Source organism: Rhipicephalus microplus, chromosome X (assembly GCF_043290135.1).
Source record: "Rhipicephalus microplus isolate Deutch F79 chromosome X, USDA_Rmic, whole genome shotgun sequence".
NCBI classification, from domain to species: domain Eukaryota; kingdom Metazoa; phylum Arthropoda; class Arachnida; order Ixodida; family Ixodidae; genus Rhipicephalus; species Rhipicephalus microplus.
In genome coordinates, this window is record NC_134710.1 from 75,612,928 (window position 1) to 75,626,556 (window position 13,629).

Genomic DNA, 13,629 nt, shown 5'->3' on the forward strand with positions numbered 1-13,629 from the left:
ATGATTGATAGCCTCTTCATTCTCACAAATCACCAAAACAATGAGGCTTTGCAACTATGATCCACACTACAATGATATGACAAAACAAGCACTTGACTAAACTGAGCTCATTTCATGAAAGCGAGGTCACAGACAGGGTTCACAATAATTACAGAAGATATTATAACACAAGGAAAGAGCCATGATACCTCAAGTTCAATGATTATCTGTGTTATGTGGGTTAATACTTGTGCATTCACAAATAAGCTGACAAAATTTTAGCACATTTGGTGAAGACCTTAACTTATAAATGAATACTTTTATAATTATGCGAGCGACCTGAGAGTCGGGGAGCACTGGCGCACCCACAAGCCATAACATAAGCTGCTTGCGGCATGAGCATCTGCATTCTGGTGAACAATTTTACTGCGCAGTCAATTATGTGTGCAGACAAGCCATTTCAGCTTTGTTAAGATTGGCATTGAAATTGAATGATTTGCAGCAGCTGAAACTGATAGAAAACAATGGCTGTGCTCAATATAGCATATGATGTCGCACACACCATGGTTTAATAGCAGTCGCTGGTGGAGGGCGAGGTTTATAGCCAGTGACTGCTAGGACTTACTTTGCACTGAAATATTCTTTTACACTCCATTACACATACATGTATAGTCACGATAGGCCCTATACTGCTATTTTTCACTGAAAGGCCGCAAATTGTTGAATGACCATGTCATGGCCTCTTTAACATGTACCCAGAGTCTGCATAGCTTGCAACATGCAAATGAACAACCTTTTCCTTTTAATATGTTTATTTTATATGGCACAGAGCATCTAAACTGAAACAAATTCAAATACACTAAGTTCTGTTTGATTTCAAATTAATTACAGAGTGAACTTTTTAAATGACTCCTTTTGCAAGACTCCATAAAGAAAATTCAGCAAAAGAGTGATAAAAAGTAATATAATATTGTACACCTACCAAGGGGCTTTGGTTGCTCCGCAGTGCCACCAGGAGGTTCTTCCTCCGAGATTCGCAGCTGTGATTGGCGCACAAATATGCCATGGTTGTCGGCGCATGAAAAGTAGGTTCGTCCCTGGACAGTGCCATTGTTCTTGCCCTTGGGCTCATCCAGGACCACACCAACCCAACGGCCAGAAGAGAAGCTTGTGGTGCCAAGAAAAGCCACCCGCCCACGCACATCTTTGCCAGCCACCTCCACACGAGCACCAATCTCAATCACCTTGCCATCGTATGTTGTCATGTTGCACCTCTACCTACAGACATGCACAACAATCACTTAAACAGTTATGCCTCTGGATTGCATCCTAACACACAGACCACACTTTTTATGGGTATTGCCATGAAAAGCGCCACTCTACACATCACATTTTATGAACCAGACTGCATGTTACACCAGCTCAACTGCCGACATCCCCTAAAAGCTATTTGCATGTGCGTATTGCATGTAGTATTCTTGCTTCATCATAGTTTAAAAAAAACTAAAATTCGCAGTTTTCAAAGTCTTCAGAAAATGAAAGACGGACAATACTGAAAACCTTTGGAGAATCAAATGTTTTACCTCCACAGAACTCTAAACCACCAACACAAAAAGCCCTTCACCATCTACGAGATCTTTGGTGCCATGTCCATCACACTTGCGAAAAGCAATGAAAGCACTGCAGCAATTTCTGACGGCTATGGGACTAGGTGACAGTCCCTGACATTGAGCATGAAACTTACTAGGCGAGAGGCACTGAGATTGATACCCAGCACCTCCGCCACTCTGCAAGACAGCAGTGATATTGTGGTCGCGACACTGTTTATTCAGCGGAGCCGCCTGACTAATTTTTTGTACAAAGAAGATGCTCACAGTATGCAGGTGAAGCAGATGGATGGACAAATGCAGTGAATATTGTGCTCGCACTATGTCCCCTGCAACAGAAACCTTAAGCTTCTCCTCAAACTTATTCCCCTTCCTCAGTGCAGGATGCCAGAGCAGGTTCAGCCCTGTTAGCCTACCTGCCTTTCTTTTACCCTCCTGCCCACCACCCACCTCCTCCTCCTCCAAGTTATGTGTTTGGATAAGCCTTTATAGTATGTTAACATTGGAAACTTGGAGGCTAACAAACACTTGAGTATAAAATAAGAACTATGCAATCGCGATAGTACAAAAAGTGTATGGTTTAATGTTAAGAAATAGGAAAACTGCTGTATTGTAGGGCAGATAAGTAGTGCTCTAGTATGATCAGCAGAGCTCTACTAGACAAGTTCCAAGGCAATAGTAATACGACCTGGGGTTTTGTGAGCCTAATTACTATATGAGTGTGAAGCATTCCTTAGTGCATTGCTTGAAAAATTTTGAACACCTGGGGTTCTTAAACACGCACATAAATCTGGATACACAGACCTGAGCATTTCACCTCCATCGAAATGTGGCCACGAAAACCAGGATAGAATTGGCAACTTTTGGATCGGCAGCTAAGCCACATAACCACTGCACTACTGTGGTGGTAAGTGCCAAAAGGAGAGAATTAAAGTCAAGGATGAGACATAAAACTTGGTTGGCATGAGAAAATTAGTGAATTTGCAAGCATAAGATGAAATTAGCTGGTGCAGGGTAGGGATAACTGAAGATTCCCGATGGAGGCCTTTTTTCCTGTAGCGAAGATAAATAGAACGAAGATGATGACAACACATTCATGTTAGCGTGCCAGAACGGGTGGCCTTGTATTTGAAAGGGCCAGCCATTGTACCAACAAATATTTTGCACAGTAGCAAGAGAACACAGAAAAGAAACTAACAGCAACAAAAGGTAGGAGTTAGTAATAAAGTTGGGAGAAGAGGATTAAGTTTTCTTTAAAAGTGAGGCCCCTTGCAAACACCGCGAGAAAAGGAGAGTTCTTCAACTTGTAAATCAGATTGTTTTTCAATTTTGTGACCGACGACTTGGAGCTCATCGTATTGCTGCATTTGGCACTGATGATCGCGACAGCATTCTGAACTTGATGCACATGATTACTTGAAATGTTAAGTAAATACTGGAGATGTCTTAAGGCCCTTTAAAGATCAATTGCAAAACAATCACTAAATGCATAAAAAGCCCAGTTGCTCATGAAAAAACTCTCTTACAAAATTTTCAGCCTTTAGGAGTGCAAGTGGATGTGAAGAAGCTTACTCAGTGGGAGTTTTTTTTTTTTTTCTTTGAACCACAAGCACTTGTGAAAGAAGTGGCTGCGTAAAAATTATGAGCCTAACAGAATATATTAGACATTTCGGAATGTCACTGACCCCATACAGCAAAATTCCCGGGTGACACCTCAACACACTTTGAACACTTTTTTCACTTGTTCCTGAACATTTGTACAGTCAACCACAAAAATTTACCGACCACGGGAACGCATGGCCAAGAGCCTTTTCCCAACATTTCCGCTGCATCAGCGGCGATCGACAGGAGCATAGCGCCCGAGGCACAACCTTTTAATCAATGGCCTGTCTGTTTTCTGACTGGAGGCAAATATTTTTCCCCTTTAACATTTAGATGCAACCCACTCTTTGGTAGCCGTGGCTACTTGTTTCTATCTTAAGAGCAGTGATTAAGCATAACTGTTACCAGTAATAACCCTTCTTGCAAAGTGATATTTACAAAATGATATCTTCAATTCTTCTAATAAAGCAGAAGTGTGAGAGTCATTGTAGCTAAACATTTTGCAAGAAAACTGAACAAACAATATGTAGTGCATCAGCAGAAAGTTTAGACCAGTGAATGCACCAATAAGACCCATTTCTGGCCCTGCACTGTGGTCGATTGTGGATGGCGTACTACTAGAGGCACAAACAAGCAGTTCGGCATGCGCTCGCTTGGTCCATAAACTTTTGTGGTTGGCTGTACTTAAAGAATCTTCAAAATGCATACCTACAGGACATGGTAGGTGTGCAGTTTAGTGTGTGAGAATACTAAGTGAAATTTGCTAGGAACGTAAATATTGAACCAATTTCTATGAATTAGCAAACATGCAGACAAGCCAAGGCCAAAGAGAACTGCAACTGTTTACATCACAATCGGAGCATTCATGTAATTCAGGCAAGTGTAACATGTGGTAGACATCTGTAACCTTAGCTGCGCTAACCAAGCATGAACTGAAATCTGTAGCTATGTCAACTTTTCCAATGTCAACTGTTTGACAAACCTCGATCTCAAAAACAATAATTTCAACTCGATTCCATTTCATTCTAATTATCCACCACTTTGAAACAGTCAGTCATGGTGTTGACGCGAGTGGGGCACTGCTCAAGCCCAATAAAAAAACGAATGAGTAGAAATAAACGGAATCGTAAGCTTATTAACCTGAAGACAGCACTATACTACATGAAATCGGAAATAAAGCTAAATCTCCAAGTAGCCAAGCGGTGATCACAAGATTCGTTCTTTAGAGCAGCACAGTTTGGACAAGTCCTGCGTGCATGGATCCGAAAGATGAAATTTGTAAAATCTCACTATTAAAAGACGTTAAAATAATTTACCGTGCTCTACGCACAGCTCTCGTAGCTACTTTTCATAAGTGTCGGAGGGCTTGCCTAATGGCGCGAAAAATCTAAAGATTTTTCCTAAATTAACATAAATTGTGTTGACCGGAATAGGGCCAGAAATATTAACGACAGGGGACGCATACGTACTCGAGCTACTGTACCATAGCAGCGTAATGACTAGCATCAGACCAGGTCAGCTATGAAAAAACGTTCAGATCGGGACGATGATTTGTTGACGACTGCGACTTTAACTCGAAAGGTATGGTTCCATAAAATAATTTTTAGAAGATTCTAGACATGGTCACTTACAGTCAAAAAATATGATTGAAGGTTGTCCGTTTTCAGTGCTACAAGACTACCAAAAACCGAAGAAAAATGTGCTTACAGCTGCCTGTGGCAAGTGAACTGGGCACGCTTAAGAGATATGTCATCGCGTATGCTTCCTTCAATGATAAAAAATCTAACGGCTCACACTGCGAGCTGACACGTAACCTTTGTAGAACGTGTTTCTTTTCTGCCCTCTTAAAGGATAAAGGTTCAAGCACAACAAAATATTTCGCAATAGCACATAAACATCTAGAGACACACCCACAGAACACAATCAAGCAATAGGCGGGCTTAGTTGAAGTCCTGTGTCATATAAGCACCATTCGCTGACACACACCCGGTAATCGGCAAAATTTTTCAAAAAGTAAATACCTTTGGGCGTCTACAAGTCGGTCAGCCCAGCTTGCGAACGAAACACATCACACCAGCTACAAGGACGAGCGACTTAGTCTTCTTCCTTCATTAGGTCACGGCTAAACCACAGAACACCTATGGCTACTGAACGGTGGTGGTTAGAAGAAGAAAAAGAAGGCGCCTAATTTCTGCAGCCCGGTGGAGAGCACGGCGCTGCACAGCTGCGTGCGTGAAGCGACGATGATCCAAAGAGATTTCATGGAGAGTTCAAGGGAGAGTTGTCCAAAGCCATGCAAAGCCAACGCAAAGCAAATCCGAAGAGCTTCATCACGTGACCAACTCTATAAGGTATTTTGCGCAGAGTTTCTCATAAATATGGTATTTTGTGTTCTGTGCTATTCTCTAGTGCTGCCTAGGGACATTTTTTGTGTGTTCGTGCGGAAGAGCGGCCAGAGAACCCATTTGAACTTCGGTGTTGTGACCCGTGTTTCTAGAGTATCCGACGGCGCTGACGGTTTAAGTAACGTCGTTTCTCGGCAACGCATTTTTCAAACTTTAAACCAGCAACTCTGATGCACGACCTACTGAACTCGCGTCGTCGTCAGGTGCATTATTTTTAGCAACGCCAACACATAACGCGCGTGCTTTTTCGTGACAAACGTCGGAAGTGGAGGTGTTGCATGTGCTGCTGGCTACGGCTTCTTAATAATCACGTAACAAGGGCGTTCCGTGCACTAGTACCTGCGCATTTGAGAAAAGTACGATTAGTTTGGGTGCCTGGACATAAAGGTTTGTTTCTAAATGAAATAGCCGATTCCTTAGCTAAGTCGTCAATCAGCGAACCAATTCTACCGCTCTGTCCATCATCCGCTTATGTGACTGCTGCTCGATTCCGCAGGCGTACGCTTATGCAAGTCTTTAAAGGTTCAGCACTAACAAACTCTACAGAATATCGCCATTTATTATATCCCTGGCGAAGAGAGTTTTGCCGCACTCGAAAACAAGAAGTAGCTATCACAAGGCTGCGTTGCCGGGTACCAAATCTAAATTTCTGTAAACACAGGTCTGCTCAGGCACCTTCGCCACTGTGCGCATTCTGTGATAAACTGGAAACAATAGACCATTTCTTTTTGACCTGCAGGCGGTTCAACACATTACGAAAAACCCTATTAGAAATACCTTTGCGTGGTATTGGTATGGACTTATCTCTGCCTGTCATTTTGTCTTTTGGAGCTTCCATTTCTGGTTTCTCTAATGGGACAGTATGCGCGGCCGTCCGGGACTATATTGATGAAACTAATAGGTTGACTAATTAACCAGTTTCATTATCCTAACATGTCCACATAATTATATACGTATAACATCAGATTATTGCTCTATTCTAAGAATAAATTCGTTTATGTAAATATTTGTATGCATTACATTAAGCACCACACTTGCCTAGGCTATCGGTAATCTTTCTGTTATACCTCCATCATTCCAAATCTGAACAGTAAATTTTAAAACCACTCGATTCTTGGCCAATCCCCCACAGTGGGTATGCGCCACTAACAATAGGAGAACAACAACAACAAGTCCCATGTGCTTATGTTCACGCCTGTTGCTGTAAAGCGCATGTTTAAACGCTGTCGTGCACTTATGGGATATACTTTCACAAATAAAAGGAGCTGTAATACATCACATAGTCAGCTTGAATTCCTAGCACTGTTATGCATGTGTTAGGAATGCATGTGTTAGTGTTAGCCAGTAATGTGCAAAATACACAAATGTGGAGCTCTGCACTCTGCTCTCACAGTGTTAAGCTACATGTCATTCTACAGCTGCCATAGTTTTAAGTGGCAGGGAGAAAATGCCAAGTGGCAGTGAATTTATTTTTATTTTTTTTTTAAATAAATGCTGCCTTTAATGTATATAATTTTTCTGTCGCAACGCAGCTACGTAATGCAATAAAACAAACTTGCAGTGAAGGGCTATGTGAAAATTAGCGCAAGTACCCACAGGCTGCAATGTGGCGTTTCTGGCGTCATTTGTGCGAAATAAGCTTTCTTAAATGAAGTTTATTCAAATCTTGCTATAAAATGCCACACAGAATATTTATACAGAAGGAAGTCCACTAGCACTAGGCTACGCACACCGACATACAAATAAAAGCAGATTAGTTTGCAAGAACACCAATATTACAGGAAAGTGTGTGTAGTAATATAACAAAAGTAATGGTAAACAAGAACTATATTACAAACAGTACTCATTAAAACATCGATACACAGTCTGACATCCATAGCATATTCTAATGCCCCTTCATTCGTTTTCAAAAATCGGCATTAGACACGATGGAGAGGCTGGAGTTAAAACAAAATCATAGTAACGATTTGAGACGAATAAATACGCATATTTTTACTCCCATGAGTAAGTACAGCCCAGCGTCACTGAGGGAAGGGAAAATAGAGCAGAAAGGAGAAGACTACCCACAACAGGAAGCACTTGACTAGGATCCAGTGGCCAGGCGCTTTTTTATCTGGCGGCCGTGACTGGGATACGTCCCCCGCTAGAAAAAAATGAAAGTCACCCGGTGGCACTGTGAATTGAACCCAGTATTTTTTAAATTGGAGGCGTATGCCCTAACCACTTGACCGCTGATATGGTTGAAACTATATTTTAAGTATTTCATACTGCTGTGCACTTCCTCGCGTGCCCTGCCACAGTAGTCTAGTGGCTAAGGTACTCTACTGCTGACTCGATCTAATCCCGACTGGGGCGGCTGTATTTTCGGTGGAGGCAAAAATGGTGTAGGCCTGTCTGCTCTGATATGAGTGCTCGTTAAAGAACCTCAGGTGATCGTAATTTACGGAGCCCGGAGCCCTCTACTAAGGCATCTCTCATAATGATATAATGGCTTTGGGATGTTAAACCCCACATAGAAATCAATCACTTCCTCGCATGTAAAAAGTATGCCTTTCAGGCTTCTGATTGCCATAGTTGGTGCTGTCCTATGTTAAATTCTCACATGAAATTAGCTTTTGTTTTTCTGACGAAAGTTTCAGGCAGCATTTGCTGTTAAAACACAAAACATACTAGGTTAGAAATACAATTGATTTCAGATCCATTCTTGACCTGCATATTTTACTCAATGAGTAACTAACTGAAACCTCTCAGAAGCCATAAACACAAGCACTGGCAACAACGAGGACTGATTTGTTAAAAGTGCACTACAACTGCTGCAACCCGCACACATGAATGTCTGCATGCCCACGTATGTGGATACGTGTGTGTGTAGTGTAAGCTGGACGTGGCTTACACTACGCACATGCGTAGTGTAAGGAGTAGTACTATCTACTGAGTACTGAGTAGTACTATGCTGAGCGAGGAGTAGTACTATCCATCTTTACCACTACAATAGAGCTAGTGCAAATCTCCGGAACGGTGCTTGTATTGCGATTCACACTGCTTTTCATTACTCCCCAATAAAAATCACTACACTTACTACTTTGACGATGATGAACACGCTAACAAAAAATTAAGCATTGTACGATAAGATTGTAACAATGGTAAGCATATACTACAATCACGAAACTGTTTCTCCACTTGCATGCAGCTTGAACCATTTATTTATTTATTTATTGCCTCATATGTGAGAGTGTTAATATGCTCAGTGAACAACAGCAGGAAACACCAATATGACGCAGTGATGACATGTTCCTGTTGGCTATGACAACATGTTAGAATTTCAGCATATGTATCAATAGATCGTTTTTTCCTAGAAACTCACTTAGATACATCAGAGCATGCCGCAAGAACCGACGGCCCACAATTATTTGTGGAAGAACTTGACACACGTGAGGAGACCACACTTGATAGAGTGCTGCACAATTCATTTTGATTTAATCGGGATGGGCAGCAATTTCTCTACTTAAACGGCCCTAAGTATGTATCTAGATTTTGTGAAGATTAAACATTGCACACAGAAATTTGTTCCATGTCATAATAAATTGTTTAGGAGATACAGCGCATGATTTCTGAGAGGCCTTGGCTGGTAGCTCGTTGAATAAATTTATGCAGGTTGTGTAAAACACATGACTCACGAACCATCATCTGGATGCCATCCAAATTCTAGGACATCACCATGCTCTGGAATATTTTGTGTTGCACAGTGCCTGCTATTTTCCCGTGCTCATTGGCAGGATTTGCATATATATATATATATATATATATATATATATATATATATATATATATATATATATATATATATACTACAATACACAGTAACACAGTTGAAAAAATAAGTTTTGTCAAAAGAAAAGATGCTAACCAGATATAACACTAAGCACTTTAACTTAAGTTCAAATAATAAAGTTGCAACATAATTTCCTCTGTTAATATCAACTGTTTCAGAATGGCCAGGTCAATATTCAAGGCCAGAATCTCATTTCAACCATTTTATTAGGACTCCTAATTTTCCCCCACAAAAGGAATATGTTCAATATCAAGAAATACGGACTTGACACACACAGTTGTATTTGTCAAGGGTGTGGCAGAAGGTTATACTAATGATGGTATACAGCTTTTGAAAAATGACACCTAAATGCTTCAAACTTGCTAAATATTTTTACGCTGTAATGCTGTCTTCAATCTTTGCTCTATGCTGCTTCAGTCACATCCTGTTAACATCAGTTCCGTAACACCATAATGTGCACATTTGTTGAAGTTGATGATAAGCTTACCGCATTGTTATTTTTTGCTATGAAAATTATAGTTTTAGAGTAGAACATGCAAGCAGCTTGTGAAAACTTGGTAATACAGCCACATGGGTCCCTGAATACAGAGTTTTTTGGGTATGCATGCACCTTTTTATGCCCTTTAATCTAGCATAAGCAGTAAGAAAAAAGCTATAATGATAGGGCTTTGGAACTTTGTGGCTCTATTCTAGCTGTTTCTTTAAATGCTCATTTAAGCTAATAGCTACATTACTGTGACTGCAACAGTCTTGCTCTCTGCCACATTTTGTGATGAAAGGAGTGCTCGCTTTGTTTGAATAGTTTATTTCAGTTCCAGCTCCCTGGTTTCTTCAAGTAATCCACCTTTTGAACATAGACATTATCATGCTTCTCAAACACAGTTGTGCAGCTACGCCACCTGACAAAACTATTTTTAGCTATAGTTGTACAGGTCATGAAGTTTGTAATGAATAATTAGAGCTAATCACAGCTTGAAAAAACACATCAAGTTGAAGGATCATGCATATCACAGTGTCTGTATGCAAAGCTTTATTGCCAATGAAATTCATGTTGCATAGCTTTGCAAAGAACAGAGAAACAAGAGGTTGTGGTAAAGATAAACAATCTGTTGCGACTTTTAATAATGTGTAGCCAGTGCATTGCTGAAATAAAAAAAAAATGTGAAGCTCATTTTAATTACCAAGGTAGTTGCAGACGTGTTGGCGCAGCCTCATCACCTGGGGCTGTATTCTGAAACGACCACTTTAACGAAAGTGTCAGTTGGTGTGGCACAGAGTCCAGCTCATAAAATCGTTCAAGCGACTACTTGCACAGCTTTCCTTAGCCAGCAAATAGATGAGCACACTGAATCATAGAGAGATTACATGAAAATACAGCCTCTGTAGATCCTAGCTGCAGTGTGTACTTATGCCGTGATGACAAATGTGATATAGCTACAATATTTGAGGGTAAGAAAGTGTGCTGATCAAGAAGCTTTAAGGGAAATACTAGTTGCCCCACACAATGCCGCTATGACGTGTGCGATGGATAGCAGTTGGAGACAGTAATTATGTTATGCACACAATAGTCCTCACATGGACTCAAGTTCTCTGGAAATTTCAGGCGTGCCAGACGCACAATGGAGAAATCTGGTTGAACAGAGTACTATTTATTGGAAGAGTTGGTACATAGCTATTCCACACACTATCAAAGGTCAGTTGAAGGTTAACTTTTTCTGCCTGCTCCTTTTTTTTCATAAACATTCCTTTTACAATGCATTACAATGCTTTAAGTGGAGAAGCCTATAGTCTGAAAGACAAGTTTTATTAGAAGTTCAAGCATGTGGCTCCAATTCGCGGCAGGCAATCTTGAATCTGTAGCTTGGAAATGCAGTTGAGCATGTGCAAAAGAGCCACTAAGGACAGGTATATGCACAGAAAGGTACATGAGGTAAGTGCAAATTCTGTTTGGGCGATTATACAAGAATGGCCACACACCAACTTCTTCAAATATAATGTGCTGAAGTCGTCAACTAAGCAGAGTGTCTGGCGTTCCCAAGCTCTCTGCCGAATGAGGCCATAATGTGATCTGCAGTGGCGTCTCTTCATGGCTTTCTCAAAGTGAATATGTATTGTTTCACAGTGCAAGGGCCAATAATGGCCAAAAAACACTATCCTCAGGGTTGACATTCACTTTCTTGTTATGGTTTTCTTTCAAGAGTGCCCTCAATATGACTGCAGGTCTGTCTAGACCCAATGGAAGCTTGGCGTAATAAGTTGGATTTATCAAAATGTGTCCGCATCGCCTTTATAAACAAGCATGTTTCCAAAGAAAGCTGCCCAGTTCAATCATCTGAAGTACATTCATGAACTTCAACTTGAAATGGAATGGGCACGAAAGGTACTGCATGGCTGGGGCAGTACCAGTGGCCGGCAACTTCCTGAAATTTCCACCTTTTCCCTTTTGCCCCCCTAAGAGCAACATATAAGTTTCCTCCTTCCCTGCAGCTTGAAAGAAACCACAAATCGTGGGTGCCCCCCTTCTCCTTTTAACAAATCGTAGCGCCGCCCCTGCCGCAGTATTCATATGTTTATGCTGAAGTTTTAGTAATTCACCATGCACATTTAAAAGACAATGTGATTTCACTAACTTTTGAAGTTTGCTTGATTACACCCATACCTCACTAAGCTAAAGAGGTGGAGAACAAAGCAGTCAATTCTGTTCCGAGAATTTGTAATAGCAAACTAAGCATCACCAAAAATGAACTGTCGTTTTAAAAATGTCATTTTTAAAACTGTCATTTTAACTGTCATTTTAAAATGTGGTTAAAGTTCTACTAGGTCAACAGACTTTCACAATAAGCTTTATTTCAAACATAATGCAACAAGGAATTGATTATATTGAAGAGTTGCAAGCATTCATGTTTTTTCTTTTCTAGATTCTTAGATTTTCATCAAACCCAAACTACCTCCTCAGTATTTATCATGAGAGGATGTAAAGCATGCAAGAAATGTGGCAGAAAATAAAATAGCCGCAAAATATTTTCTGCACACGCTCAAAGATGCAGGATTGTGCAGATAAGTAGACCATAGATAGGGGCTCAGGGTACTAGAAATTAAGCTCATAACTACAACATTTAGTGAGAGAGTGGTTCGGGGAAAGAGGAAGAGAAATAGGACACTACTTTCTGCTTTCCGTAACGGGGCACGGCTCAGTGCCCTTAGGGATGGGGAAGGAGGGTAAAGATAATAGGAAGAACAGAAGATAGAAAGCGGTGAGAGGCATGGCAAGACAGTGCAGACGAGAGCATGAAGGCAAAGCGTTTGGCTATAGGGCAGCAAGGTCTGCAGGAAATGCAAACTTGAGAAAAGCTTGCAGGGCCGGTATCTTTGACTGTGCGGGGAAAAGAAAGCCCTTCGCAGTTGTCACAGGGAGACCGAGTAGGCGATACGAAACTCATCCTCACACATTTAGCTATTGTTTTCACACCTTACCTTCTTCCATGGTTAATCCCAACCGACTAGCTTTTATGGCAACTTGTGCAGCTGAAGGCCAACCTTACCCACGGATAATGCAGCAAAGATATTAGGTGCTGGTTATTGGCACCTGTTTTTGTGCAGTGCACAAAGCCTATGCCCAAGCAAAACGCCCAACCAATCTCAGCAACTCTGCTTGTTCTTGACCGATGACAAATCTGGTGGCAATGAACCGCGACACTGAAGTCGTTGGTGCTGAAGTCGTTAGAAGATGACTTTAAAAAGTGGTTTAAGATGCCCTAATGACCACTTTTGCAAGTTGGGATGCCAAGTTGTGCTGGTTATGCATATCCAATAGTACGAAATTTCGGAGGTTGTATCCTTTATTATCAAAAGTGCATTATTGCAACTGCCTAGCCACAATTTACAAACCTCAAAACTGAAAGTAACCATTTGTACAGCATGTGTTACGTGTATGTATGTATGTTTATATGTGTATATATATATATATATATATATATATATATATATATATATATATATATATATATATATATATATATATATAAAAACCTGATGCTGGTGAAGGCCAGGCCCGTGGCAGAGACGTCGGATAAATGGCTTCGTACATGTATATACGTAAGTACATGGACACGTATGTACATGTACGTACACACACACACACAGATATATATATCAGTGTGTGTGTGCATTATTTCGTTATGCATTGTTGCCACTGCCTAGCCAC

At 40.8% G+C, this 13,629-nt stretch overlaps 1 protein-coding gene across 2 annotated transcripts in view; it reads right to left on the reverse strand.

Moving 5' to 3' along the window:
- DCTN1-p150 (dynactin subunit 1) overlaps nucleotides 1-5,346 on the reverse strand; it is a 58,733-nt gene extending 53,387 nt beyond the window's left edge. For both annotated transcript variants that reach the window (XM_037427057.2, XM_037427056.2), the window contains exons 1-2: nucleotides 5,210-5,346; nucleotides 962-1,257 (exon numbers count right to left, since the gene is read on the reverse strand). In XM_037427057.2, the coding sequence (XP_037282954.2) occupies nucleotides 962-1,244 (283 nt within the window). In that variant the 5' untranslated portion in view covers nucleotides 1,245-1,257; nucleotides 5,210-5,346. The remainder of the gene's footprint in view (nucleotides 1-961; nucleotides 1,258-5,209) is intronic.
- Nucleotides 5,347-13,629: the final 8,283 nt, after the last annotated feature.